This window comes from Phyllobates terribilis, unplaced genomic scaffold (genome assembly GCF_046119375.1).
Source record: "Phyllobates terribilis strain yellow unplaced genomic scaffold, ASM4611937v1 Scaffold_8__6_contigs__length_399053987, whole genome shotgun sequence".
NCBI lineage: Eukaryota > Metazoa > Chordata > Amphibia > Anura > Dendrobatidae > Phyllobates > Phyllobates terribilis.
Window position 1 is genome coordinate 308,988,827 of NW_027362768.1, and position 14,765 is coordinate 309,003,591.

The 14,765-nt window shown below is 43.7% G+C and overlaps 1 protein-coding gene across 8 annotated transcripts in view; it reads right to left on the reverse strand.

Annotated features, from left to right (window-relative positions):
- The window catches only part of PHF2 (PHD finger protein 2), a 239,806-nt gene that overhangs the window by 114,854 nt on the left and 110,187 nt on the right, over nt 1-14,765 (reverse strand). For all 8 annotated transcript variants that reach the window (XM_073644534.1, XM_073644533.1, XM_073644532.1 and 5 more), the window contains exon 2: nt 8,907-8,992. In XM_073644534.1, the coding sequence (XP_073500635.1) occupies nt 8,907-8,992 (86 nt within the window). The remainder of the gene's footprint in view (nt 1-8,906; nt 8,993-14,765) is intronic.

Sequence of the window (14,765 nt, forward strand, 5' to 3'; positions counted from 1 at the left end):
CAACATAGACCCTGGCAGCCGCGGAGACCCAGAACCTGACCCGGGGCAGATAAGTAATGCTCAGTTTTGTTATAACTAAATTGGGCTTATAGCCCACAGTTTTCAGAAAGGACAACCCCTTTAAGGGTAAGCGGATGAATGTGGGAGATCTTCCTAGAATAACAGATTATCCTGTTACAGGTTCATTCACACCGAACAATTATCATAAAATCATGATAATCTTTCAGTCTAAACAGGCTGCCGATCACTCGATGAAGGAGCAAAACCCTGGTTCATTTGGTGAAATGATCATTGTTCTCAGCAGCACATCGACCTTTGTAAACAGGACCTTTGCTGACGAGAACAATGGCACTGATCTATTACAGATCACTCAGAGCACAGTGTTAAGCGTGGTCTACCTGTCTGAATAAGCTATTAATCGACCGATTGATAAATAATTATCGATAGATGGTCATTTAATGTCACTGGTCGGTTAGTGGAAACAGTCCTGGACTGGGGTGCCAAAGGCCCACCAGTAACATTGACTCTGGTGGACCACTGTTAAGCTACATACAAATATCACATTACCCTCATTCACAAATTTGTCTATGTTTCTAGATAATAATAAAAGGGTTAGTTTGTTAAATGAAAGTTGAGATGATTCCCTTTTCTGTATATAGTGAAACAAATGCATTGTGCCAACTGCTTCTCATATAAATGGAATGGAGAGAACATTACTGCATGGGGGCCCACCGGAGGATTCTACTGTTCTTCTGTTGGCCAGTCCGAGCCTGAACGGAAATGAACCTTAGCTATTCAAGACTTTTTCTGATCCCTAACCATCCACCGTCATCACAATAGCACCGGTGAACACTCATGTGCTGTTATTCTATCATGTCAGGTATTATACTTGATGGGCTTTTGCTGTATTCACCTGTGAATTTACTCCTTTATGTATTATTCGAAAAAAGAATACATAAAACATACATACATTCACAAACTCTAGGCAAGACAGTCAGCAAGGTCTATGCACATCTCACAAGAGGGTAGCACGTAGAGTGACTGGTGGGCCTACGAGGGGGCAATTCATGGGTTATCCTGAAATAAAAAGTCACCAACAACTAGCAATATCACTGAAATGTCGGCTAAACGTAATTATAAAAATGATGTTATTATACTGCAAGACAAGATATATTTTCTAGTATTTCCGTTATTTACAAAGCGATCATACAAAAAGTACCGTAGATAAAAAAAAGCAAACACCACAAGAAAACATGAAAAGGACAAAACATCAAATAAAAGCAAGAACACGAGAAAGAACACAGATCAAACAATGGAGAAGAAGAGAACGACACCCGAGAAATAGAATGGAAATCAACAATGAATAACAAGTAGAGGTGATGGAGGGGATCCGGATAATACCGTCACACAAGACAGACCTATACGGGGGCACGACAAAGGAAAGCAGGAAAATACAAGACAAAGCGATGGCTTCATTACCAGGCCACCCGCACGTCAAATACACGTGTCTATGAATCATTATTTTGTCTGACCTCCTCTGGCAGCGTATGACAGGTTCTCTTTGCAAAACAAAGGAATAAAATGCTTAATTATGCCCTACTCGTAGAAAAGGTGAGGAGGAGAAAAATTGTCCAGGAATGTGGTTTTAATAGTCAACGCGTTTCAAAGTTTCAAACTTCTTCATCAGGACAAAACCACAGATACTGTGGTTGTGTCCTGATGAAGAACTTTGAAACGCATAGATTATTAAAACCGCATTCCTGGACAATTTTTCTCCTCATCATCTTTTCTATGGGCAATGCAGAATTAACCCTTTTAATCCTTTGTTTTTTCTCCAAGCCATGGGACTGCAGCAGCCTTGAGCTTTTTGGCTGTTGTGGGTACACAACCACATCAGTTGAGTACCATCACTTGTGGTCTCCCCATTTGTTCTCAGACAAAACCCTATTGCGCTTTTTGTTATTCCAGTTTCCTCGTATCGAATTTTTCTTTTCCACATTCCAAATGATCTTTTAGGTTCTGCGCAAAAAAAAATATAGCGCTAGCTCATGCCCTTTATTTATGTGCCAGTTGGGTGCCAGGTAAAAGAAAACTTTGCCCAGCAATAAGAGCTGATCGCCCCGGGAGGTTCCAGGAACCGGACAAGAGATAGTTCATCGACAGGATCATTGTCTTTAGATAAGGCGTTGCACAACCCCTTTAAAGAGTCTTTGAACAAAATTTGACACTAATTTTGACAGTAATGCTATAGGGTTATGAAAGTGACAGCCCATGTATGGCCATCTCTACAATACTAGGTTTCCAATGGTCTTAAGATCGGTGAGGTCTTCGCTATCAGACCACTCTGATTTGACACTGAAGCTTGCAATTACGTATCTTAAAGGCAGGAGCACCAAAAACAAAAATACGGCCATGTGCACATGCCCTAAAGGCAACCTGTCAAGTTGAAAATTGTATCTGATCTGCAGGATGTTATAGAATCGGAGGAGCTGATCAGGTTGATAATTTTTTGGGGGGAAAAGTTTCAGTATAGCTTGTATTTTAATCATTGAAATCCCCTGGTATTTGTATGCATGAGTCCAGTGGGCGGTGCTACTAGTGATTGATCGCCCTTCCTGTATGACTGTGCATGCAGAGAGAGCTGTCAATCAGAGTAGCACCGCCCACTGGACTCCTATACATACAAATACTAGGCATTTCAATGATTAAAATACAAGTTATACTGAATCTTATCCAACTAACCTATATATCATTCTATGCAGCTTCTCCTTCACTATACCGGGCTGCCCGATAGGTTCCTTTAAGTGCTAAATTTGTGAACAACCCTTTAAAAAGGTTTTTTTTAAACTTCCAGTTTACTATCTTATCCTTGGGATAAGATCAATGGGGGTCAAAGGAGTCTCTGACTACTGGAATCCACTACTAATTAGCTAATTGAAGGGGGTCACTGCACTTTTTGGCAAGTTGTGCGACTCAATATGTTTCCCAGGTACGGCTCTGTACATTTTGTAGCATCTGTGCCTGGTATTGCATTTCTTTAAAGCCTGGTCCCATTCAAGTCAATGGAGCAGAGCTGCAATATCAGGCACTGCAAAATGCACTAAGCTCTACCCCCAAAAAATAAAGGTGCACACAATAACACTTTTAGTCAGTGAGGGTGCTTTAAAAAAAATCAATCAACACCAAAGTCTTGGAAAAAACCCTAAAACTGAATTGTAGTATTCTATACGAAATTACAAAAACTTCTAGACCAAGATGTGACTATCATCGCCATTCACGATGCCAGTAATGTGCCAAGAGATCACTGAGGCCACCGAATGGCTGCAGTGGTCACGTGTCAGCAACTTGTAAATAAAGTTTGGGGGATCACAGGAACGACCAGGCTGGATTTCTGGGGCAAAGAAGTGCAGAATTCTGTTTTTTTCTTTTGTTTTTTTAATTTTTTTTTTTCAAAAATTGAAGAGCCCAATGACAATGACATGAGCGATGAGAGCATCAGTCGAACACAAGCACATAACGATGCCGCCAGTGCCGAAGAGATGGAGGCAGACAGTTGCCTTGGACTATGGGAGAACTTGCAGGATTTTCATTCCAAATATAAAAAGGGATTAATAAGGACAGAAAGCAATCTGAACACGGCGAAGGATACATATAACCGTATGGCACAATACAGTGAGCTTCTCCATCGCTGTTGCCGACCTTGCAGACAATGAAGATGACAAGAATTGGCTGCCTGCAGTAATAGACCCAACGCGCGTCTGGAGCACAATTTAATAATTTTTTCTTTTTCACTTGCAGACATTTCCAGTGCTGGTATCCACTTACTACTTTCAATGAAACGTACCAATTATGGAGTCAGACGTGACAATTCAAGGTCAAAATGAGCAGCGCAGAAGATTATTCCTTCCATGGGATATTGCGAGATTTAGGGGTTGTATTAATAGAATACCAATATAATTTATCCCAGCCGAAAAGATCCGGTGAGACCATATTATTATTATGTATTGGGTGGTCCGTATATGGACATTTTTTGCCTTTTTTAACCTTGGATTATATTTCATAAAGTATCTTTTTTCATTGACTTTGGATTGTTCTGGTATTTCTTTTATTGCTCCAATAGACCTAAAATAAAAAATAAAGCAACTTTCTAAGTGTTATTCCCATTTCCAAGATCCTATCCCAATATGTAGTAGGTATAATAATATTAGAAAATATCTTTAATTAGAAATGTAGTATAGTTCTTCTTATTCGCTATGTCACTTACCCCATGTGCAAGGCTTCACAGAACCTTAGGTATCCACTGATATAGTGACAGTTAGTTAGCTAGTTGCCAGTGGTTGTAACCATGGATAACTAAGGTAATGCAATACCCTGCACATGAAGAAAGAGACATCGCGAATCAGAAGAACTATACTGCATTTCAAATTGGAGGTATTTGCTAATATTATTATTATTACGTCTACTACATATTAGGATAGGATCTTGGAAATGGGAATACTCCTTTAAAAAAAAAAAAGCCCTACTGTTTTGTGTCTATAGCTCCTATGCAAACCTTTGTGTTTCCATGACAAATCCTGCATGTAATGGCTCATTCAGAAGACTGTGGAAATCAGTCCTAGATTAGACTGGCTGCGGCTCTCTCCCAGCCCGAGCGGGGCAGCCTCATAGAAATACAAGAAGCTGTCACGCTAGGGTTGGGAGACCCGCGGCCAGGCCGTGCATTAGTGGTTCGTGCGGATCGTGCAGCCATACTCCCTCCCATCTGAACATTACTTACCGCTACATATGCTGGATAAGGCAGCCCATACCCTTCCATTACCACCATCCGTTACACTACTCCTGCCATTGCCATTTGGTCAATGGATCTCCATAAGATCAGTTAAAGGGATCGTCCCAAATTAGCAAGTTATCACCTATCCCTGCTCACTTGCTGAAGATGTGGAGGGAGGGGTAACACCAATGGGACCTCCAATAATCCAGAGAATGGGGATCTGAAGTGCCCCACTTCAATACAATGATAACCTGGCATAAGCCCCTCACACTCCATCCATTGGCTATAGGACTGCCGGGGATATTCGAGTACAGCGTCCTATTCTCAGGATCAGTAAGGCTTCAGGCAGAGAGACCTACGGCGATGAGTTGGCGAGACCGAACACCTCATGTGTATGGGGCAGAATATATAGGATAAGGCCAGCAGTACCTATAGTATTAAATGAATACTTTATCAAAAGTACATGAGCCCATATTCCGGCAACAAGGCTACCTGATTTTAGATGGGACCCTATACTAGTAGACTCACCTTTGTTTGTACTTGGACCTCAAATGACCTGGGAAAACGCTGGATCCAGATTTAAAAATAATAACTTTTATTTTTAAAGCAGCAAAATATTTCAGCTTTAACTTTCTTCTAAATAAAAAACATCTTGGCATGATGGAAGATAGGGTGCATATTTGATAAGGCCTGCAATACTTACAGTATTAAATGAGCTGGTGAAAGAGTTTTAGTATACGGACCCGTATAGAAAGAGGATTTTTTTTGTTACTGGCGGATGGGCTCATGCGCTTTGATCAAATGTGAACCTCAAACTTTTATAAAAGTGTATAGTAGAATTTACATTTGCAGACTGCTACGGAGTAAAATGTATATGGTCTTAATGCCAGATGTCAGGGAAAGAAGGATTGGGCATGTTGAATTTCAACATGCCCAATCCTTTTGTCCTTAAAAGCAATAAGCCGGCATCTGAAGCGTTTGGTAGCAGAATATTACCCTCTCCCCATTGAGAACACATGCATGCTGGATAAATCCTGTAGATATCTTCATGCAAGTAGTACTGCATAATTATTACTACACCTAAAGGGGATGATAATCAGGCTGACTGGTGAGAGTCCAGGAGTTAACAATACATTATTTTCATCATTGATGCAAATGTAGGGAGTATATAACAGTCCGTGCTGACGCTGCCCTTGATCAGAGTATATAACAGTCCGTGCTGACGTTGCCCTTGGTCAGAGTATATAACAGTCCGTGCTGACGTTGCCCTTGGTCAGAGTATATAGCAGTCCGTGCTGACGCTGCCCTTGGTCAGAGTATATAACAGTCCGTGCTGACTTTGCCCTTGGTCAGAGTATATAGCAGTCCGTGCTGACGCTGCCCTTGGTCAGAGTATATAGCAGTCCGTGCTGACGCTGCCCTTGGTCAGAGTATATAACAGTCCGTGCTGACGTTGCCCTTGGTCAGAGTATATAGCAGTCCGTGCTGACGTTGCCCTTGGTCAGAGTATATAACAGTCCGTGCTGACGTTGCCCTTGGTCAGAGTATATAGCAGTCCGTGCTGACGCTGCCCTTGGTCAGAGTATATAACAGTCCGTGCTGACGCTGCCCTTGGTCAGAGTATATAACAGTCCGTGCTGACGTTGCCCTTGGTCAGAGTATATAGCAGTCCGTGCTGACGCTGCCCTTGGTCAGAGTATATAACAGTCCGTGCTGACGTTGCCCTTGGTCAGAGTATATAGCAGTCCGTGCTGACGTTGCCCTTGGTCAGAGTATATAACAGTCCGTGCTGACGTTGCCCTTGGTCAGAGTATATAGCAGTCCGTGCTGACGCTGCCCTTGGTCAGAGTATATAACAGTCCGTGCTGACGTTGCCCTTGGTCAGAGTATATAGCAGTCCGTGCTGACGTTGCCCTTGGTCAGAGTATATAACAGTCCGTGCTGACGTTGCCCTTGGTCAGAGTATATAGCAGTCCGTGCTGACGCTGCCCTTGGTCAGAGTATATAACAGTCCGTGCTGACGCTGCCCTTGGTCAGAGTATATAACAGTCCGTGCTGACGCTGCCCTTGGTCAGAGTATATAACAGTCCGTGCTGACGTTGCCCTTGGTCAGAGTATATAACAGTCCGTGCTGACGTTGCCCTTGGTCAGAGTATATAACAGTCCGTGCTGACGTTGCCCTTGGTCAGAGTATATAACAGTCCGTGCTGACGTTGCCCTTGGACAGAGTATATAACAGTCCGTGCTGACGTTGCCCTTGGTCAGAGTATATAACAGTCCGTGCTGACGTTGCCCTTGGTCAGAGTATATAGCAGTCCGTGCTGACGTTGCCCTTGGTCAGAGTATATAGCAGTCCATGCTGACGTTGCTCTTGGTCAGAGTATATAACAGTCCGTGCTGACGTTGCTCTTGGTCAGAGTATATAACAGTCCGTGCTGACGCTGCCCTTGGTCAGAGTATATAACAGTCCGTGCTGACGCTGCCCTTGGTCAGAGTATATAACAGTCCGTGCTGACGTTGCTCTTGGTCAGAGTATATAGCAGTCCGTGCTGACGTTGCCCTTGGTCAGACTATATAACAGTCCGTGCTGACGTTGCCCTTGGTCAGACTATATAACAGTCCGTGCTGACGTTGCCCTTGGTCAGATTATATAGCAGTCTGTGCTGACGTTGCCCTTGGTCAGATTATATAGCAGTCTGTGCCGACGCTGCCCTTGGTCAGAGTATATAGCAGTCCGTGCCGACGTTGCCCTTGGTCAGAGTATATAACAGTCCGTGCTGACGTTGCCCTTGGTCAGAGTATATAACAGTCCGTGCTGACGTTGCCCTTGGTCAGAGTATATAACAGTCCGTGCTGACGTTGCCCTTGGTCAGAGTATATAGCAGTCCGTGCTGACGTTGCCCTTGGTCAGAGTATATAGCAGTCTGTGCTGACGTTGCCCTTGTTCAGAGTATATAACAGTCCGTGCTGACGTTGCCCTTGGTCAGAGTATATAACAGTCCGTGCTGATGTTGCCCTTGGTCAGAGTATATAACAGTCCGTGCTGACGCTGCCCTTGGTCAGAGTATATAACAGTCCGTGCTGACGTTGCCCTTGGTCAGAGTATATAACAGTCCGTGCTGACGTTGCCCTTGGTCAGAGTATATAACAGTCCGTGCTGACGTTGCCCTTGGTCAGAGTATATAGCAGTCCGTGCTGACGCTGCCCTTGGTCAGAGTATATAACAGTCCGTGCTGACGCTGCCCTTGGTCAGAGTATATAACAGTCCGTGCTGACGCTGCCCTTGGTCAGAGTATATAACAGTCCGTGCTGACGTTGCCCTTGGTCAGAGTATATAGCAGTCCGTGCTGACGCTGCCCTTGGTCAGAGTATATAACAGTCCGTGCTGACGTTGCCCTTGGTCAGAGTATATAGCAGTCCGTGCTGACGTTGCCCTTGGTCAGAGTATATAACAGTCCGTGCTGACGTTGCCCTTGGTCAGAGTATATAGCAGTCCGTGCTGACGCTGCCCTTGGTCAGAGTATATAACAGTCCGTGCTGACGTTGCCCTTGGTCAGAGTATATAGCAGTCCGTGCTGACGCTGCCCTTGGTCAGAGTATATAACAGTCCGTGCTGACGTTGCCCTTGGTCAGAGTATATAGCAGTCCGTGCTGACGTTGCCCTTGGTCAGAGTATATAGCAGTCCGTGCTGACGCTGCCCTTGGTCAGAGTATATAACAGTCCGTGCTGACGCTGCCCTTGGTCAGAGTATATAACAGTCCGTGCTGACGCTGCCCTTGGTCAGAGTATATAACAGTCCGTGTTGACGTTGCCCTTGGTCAGAGTATATAGCAGTCCGTGCTGATGTTGCCCTTGGTCAGAATCAAACCCTTGTTAGTTGTCCGTGCTATAAAGCTTCAGCGCTAGTCACAGGGCCAGAATAAGGACTCTGTGCACACATCAGTTGCGGTACATTCAAAGTAAAGTCCTCTTTTATATGGACGGGAGGTATGGAAGCAGAGTGAGGAAGTCCCCAAATGAGTGGGAGGTGACCGTACAGGTGCTGCTACCTCTCCTGTGACAGTGGTCACCATCCTCTCTAAAAATGTCACATTACATAATACCTGGTGGACGTTAGAAGTGACGAGTACTCACATGTAGACTTCCCGTGGGTCTTTTCACAAATTGGACAGTGGTAGATATCAATATCAGGAGCTTCATCTTCCTCTACGCCAACACAGCTGCAAAAGAAGAAATCAGAGTGAATCTCCTGACTAGCGTCATCGTCATCTTCCAGAGCTCATGTCAAGCGCTACCTCTCCATAATGTGAATGAAAGACATCTGACAAGGTCATTCATCCTTGGACGACTCTTAAAAAGTTTTTTTTCATGAAATGACTGGCTTTCAAAAACTTTAAATAAAAAACAGCACCACAACTTTCCACGGGTTGGGTGTGGTATTCCAGCTCAGCCTCAATAACTTCAATGAAGCCAAGCAGTAACACCATACGCAGCCCATAGACGGTGTGGAGCTATTTCTTCAAATGCTCAGCCATGTTTTTCTTACTCCTTTAAGTTTTCCATTTACGGTCGATAGATTCGAGAGTCTTGTACGAGTTTCATTCAGTAAAACCACTTTTTACTGACATTTTTTTGAAGGGGTTGTCTCAGTAAGACATCACCCCGGGCATGTGGACAACATAGTAAATATGGCCCAACACATCACCAATATTAGCAGGAGCAGCCGACCATCTAATGAGTATAGTGGTGTCCCGACCCATTCCCCTATTGGTAGATATTAGTGAAAAGATTATGATTGGGCCTATTGGATTTCAACATGCCCAATTTTTTGGGGGCTCATCGAAGATGTGTCAAATAAAATGATTGCCATTTTCTTACGCTGCCCTCCCTTTGAGAGTGGGGAGGGATAGCTGTCGACAAAATGAGCATTCAGCTGACAGCTTTCTAAGTCTGAGTTCACACATCCGACTTTCACGATCTGAATACGGACCACAAAGTCCTGACTGACAGCGGGTCTCTTAATCCGAACTCATCAGCCACATATGTGCCTAGAAATCATATGATCAGGACATCGCAATCCATACTCGGATAGTGAATGTCGGACATGCAAAATCGGTCTAAGGTGAATAATCGACTTAAAAGGGAACCTGTCACCTTGGAAAATGCTATTTAACTGCCGATATAGGGTTAATCTGCAATAAATAGCGTTACAAAGTTGTCCAGCCACAGTACTGGCTTCCTTGAGGAAGCGGCCGTTGCGGGCTGCGAAACGCGCATCGGGGGGCTGCCTTTGCGCACCTTCTATCACTGGTTTACTCCTGGCCCATTACTGGGTAAGATGATTTGTTATCATACACTTCTCCTATACTAATCCCTCTTATTGGCAGGTAGCATTGCTATATTACATGGGTTATACATTTAGGTCTGTCTGGTATTTATGGTAAATAGTCTATTTACAAATACAAAATTCCTTACTACCCATTCCCTTGAACAATTCATTATCTAGCTGCCCTTAGGAATTTTCAGATATAATCTGGGACTTTGGGGATGTGATCATTGGCCTTTTCACCAGTGACCATTGCTGCCATCTATACGCAATTTTAATTCATACTATCTTTATTGTCTTGTATATTTTTAATAATGATGTAATAAAATTGTAATTTTTTACGCCTACAAAAAAACTCTTTTTTCTCTCCATTTTGATTATATGTAATATGAGTTGGCATATCTTGGTGCTCAGGGAAAGTACCCTCTCCCAGATGCACCAATACGGTTACAATAGGGTTAAACTCCTGTTATTACAGTACTGAAAGTGCAGGTACCAGGAAAAAAAGGAAGTTACTTCCTCCCGGGAGCCGCCGGCTTTCAGTCATAGAGGCGTGCCCTGAGCGGCTGCAGTCATCGCTCACTATACTATGTACGGAGGCTATAAGCATTTTGTTTGACAAAGATACACTGCAGAGACATCCATCAATCAAAGTGCCGGGGCGTGGTTATAGCAGCACAGTGTAGTGAGCGGTGACAGCAGTCGCTCTATCCATGACCTCATGACTGAAAGCCGGTGGCTCCCGGGAGGAAGTAACTTACTTTTCTCAGAGTAGTTGCACTTTCAGTACAGCGGCCGGGCACCATCCTAATGCTATTTACCTGCAGATAAATAGCGTTTTCCAAGGTGACAGATTCCCTTTAAACATTCTCCAGATCAGGAAGCAGAACAGAGAGCTGTGGCTCTCGCCCCCGCCTATGTATTACATGGCTATCCATTGATCTGTAAAGCTCGGAGAGGTTTTCCTCTGCTTCTGCAGGCTCGGCTTAGGTATTTTTCCCTCCTTTCAGAGAACCTGCGCACGTTTGTGCATCTTTTCCCACGGTGCTTCCAGGAGTGAGTTAATCAGAGATCAGCGCACTAAATGAACTCCCAATGAGGACTTAATAGAGGCGGCAACGCAATGCCGGGAGGCAGGCGCACAAAATCAGATTCTCCCAGAACCACATATAGACCATTTGTATCATCATTAAATATACGGAAACCAGCCACAAAACACACGAATACGTAATACACCCATCTATTGCTCGGGGAACCTCCTGCGGATCCTTAATTCCTCTTTCACATATTGGACATGTAGAAATACTGCAAATTCACATGTAAGGGTGACCTAATAACATGACGCGCTACAGATATAAAGGCGCAGCAGCCTTACAGCGCTGGGGTCCTGGGTTCAAATCCCACCAAGGACAACATCTGTAAGGAGCTTGCATGTTCTCCCTGTGTTTGTGTGGGTTTCCTCCGGGTTCTCTGGTTTCTTCCCACACTTCAAAGACATACTGATAGGGAATGTAGATTGTGAGCCCCAATGGGGACAGTGATGATGAGGACTATAAAGCGCCGAGTAATATAAGGATAAATAATAATTTAAAAAGAAAAGTGGATATATTATACAATGATGTGCAACATCCTTATTAGTTCCTGCATGTAACTATCTACCATGTGATACATTTCGGCTACCCGTCCATCGGTAATCAGGTGCAATCATCAGGACAGGAGCGTGCACTATGAAGCAGAAATTTTTATTCTATGGCTTCTCTTGAATGATTTTCTCCATTTCTTTCTCTGTAATAGAAGTATCGGTTCAGTGATGTCAAAATATCACAGGTTGTGAGCAGAGACTATGCAAACTTATCAACGGCTGCCGTCACGGTGTACTTCTCATACTACAGGTGGGGGAACGGCAGAATAACACTCTGTAAGGTGAAGACATAACGCAGGGCGCCATTACTTCATCCAGGTACTGATGGCGTCCAGCCACTGCCTTTTCCATGTATGTCAGAAGCGCCGTATCCAATTATCCGATCAGATAATATATAGGCAGCCATGAGAAAATTAAGGTCTGTTCACACCTGCCAACTAGTGGCACTAAACGATCACCGATCAGCAGTTGTTTATTACCCTTTCTACACAGTCCAACCTGGCGATCTATAATAGACCACTCAGGTCCATTGTTCTCGGCAGCACATGTCCTGTTTACACAGAACGATGCGCCGTCAAGATCTTTTGAGAAGCACAAAAGATCATTTCACCTGACGAACGACTATTTTGTCCATTCAACGGGTGATTTACAACCTGGAAAATTATCTTGAAACAAGAGTTAATAGGACAGCTCATTTATGATAATTGTGCCGTGCTCAGAGATAGCTGCACCGTCCAGTGATGGACTATACAACAGGTACTCCAGAGGTTCGAGCATCTGCGAGTGGTGGGAAAATTTGAGATTAAATTTTTACTATGTTCCCTTTCGACAAACTTTTCGGTTCTGCTTAAGACGGGGTAATACCGCAACTTTACTGTGGCTCTAAGTGACCTTAAGTCATCATGTAACCTTAAAGGGGTTGTCCAGTAAAAAATAAGTTTTCGACTATCTGAAAGATAGGTGATAACTTACTGATCAGTGGGGATCCGATCGCTGGGACCTGCATCGAAGAACGGGCATTGGCATTAGATTGTCCGATGATCCTCCCCGAAAGTCAACAGGATCTTCTATGAGTTACCATCTATCCACAGGCAAGGGATAACTTATAGATCAATTTGGGTTGGACCAATCGGCAGAATGGGGAACTTTTATCTGAGCTAGTCATCATGTATGGTGCTGCCAAGCTTCGCGCTTGGCTTTTTCAGGCGGCCCCATAGAGAATGAATGGAGCGACGGTCAATCATTGTAACAGGGATAAAAGAGTCTGGTTGAGGATAAAAAAAAAATCCCAGTTGTGCCGATCAGTCAGACCCAAATTGATCAGCGAGTTATCCCCTGCCTGTGGTAGATGATAACTGATAGATGATCCTGTTGACTTTCGAGGAGGATCATCAGACAATCTAATGCCAATGGAGCTGCTACTACCGTATTAATGAGGACCAAGAACTCCGAAACAGGTTGGTGACTCTGGTTTGACGAATATCCCAAGTCATTTCTCTGAAGGGTTTAGGTAACACTACAGCCTTTTATTCTGGAGAAGAGCTGATTTTATACTTTTTTTTCCCCAGGAAAAGCAACATGTACACTCTGGATCTCCATGAGGAGAACCAGTACTTTTCTAGAATTTCTCAAAACACAGAAAAAAAACCAAATAGGACTAGGTCCCAAGACAAAGGAAAAAGAATACTTTCTTTTTTCGCTGAGCTGGATTTCCTATTTCAGGTAAGAAAGAAACAAGACTACGCGGACTCAATAAACAGGAGCCATAAAAGTCAATAATTGAAGTATTGAGTTGTAGGACATTTCTAACCAACGCGTAACCAAAGTTCACTTATGTTCCTGGTGATTAAATGAAAATGTGAAAAAAAAAACTTGCAAATCAGAGAACAGAGATGAAGACAAGTGCAGGAGAACAGATCAGAGTCGAAATGAGAGCTGGCAAATTGTCAGAGCCAATTAGGCTTCCAGTATCACTTGTCAAATCAAGCGCCGAGCCTCGAGATGCCGACTTACACTCTAACTCAACTCGCCTCTTTCTCAGGCTTTACCAAGGTCGACATCGCAAATGTAGATGAGATCTTCATCTCGTGTGATCTGATTATTGAGTAGGGGAGACAAGACCACCAAGTCATCGATGGAAGAACATCACACGAAAGGATCCGACGCACTGCAGATGGAAATGTACAATCGTTCTCAGAATCAATAGTTTACTAGAGACGCATCTGACTGTGAAGGATCTGATGGATACCTTATACCTACAAAAGACATCCAGCATTGATCTGCCGCTAACACCTGGTCGGCCCTCTTACCGAGGAGCCCCCCGCTGTGCCTTCAACAGAAAACCGAAATGTGCACCGCTAAGTCTCCACTGCACAATACAGCTCTAATTCTCGTAACAAGGATCAAGCCACTGACCTCCTCGGGAAAAAAAAAAGCACAAAAATAAAATAAGCCTCTAACAGAAGAAATGAGACATCAAGTCAGATCCAGCCCTTGTATATTAACCATTAGTGGGGAGGATTTGGAACTGAAATGCTAATTTTCTGATCAAGAAAGTATTGGAGGTCACGAATGAAATGTGTCCTGGGGTATGAATAGTAAAGCTTCTTCGAGAGGACCACCCAAAATTGCATTTAGATGGTCTTCTTCAGAGGTGGCTAAACTAAAAACATCTCAGACATTTGGTCTGTGTGGAAGGGTTTTTGGAAAGGTTTCAGTGTGTAAATGTTATTGTAGTTATCTACAAGAATAGGGTTCATAAAGGGGTTGTCTCAAGAAGACAGCTTGGAAATGCAGAGAAATCTATGGGCAGAGTGGGTTGTAGAGCAGGAAGAGATGAACAGATGGATATATAAATTTGTAGGGAAAGATTCAGTATTACTTGCAATTACTCATTGAAATCTCTTCTGGGGTTAAGAGTCCACTCAGTGATCGACAGCCTTCATTGAAAAAATGTGTATACAAAGATTAGCACCGCCCACAGGACACCTAAGCCCATAGGACTCCTAAGCCCACAGGACTCCTA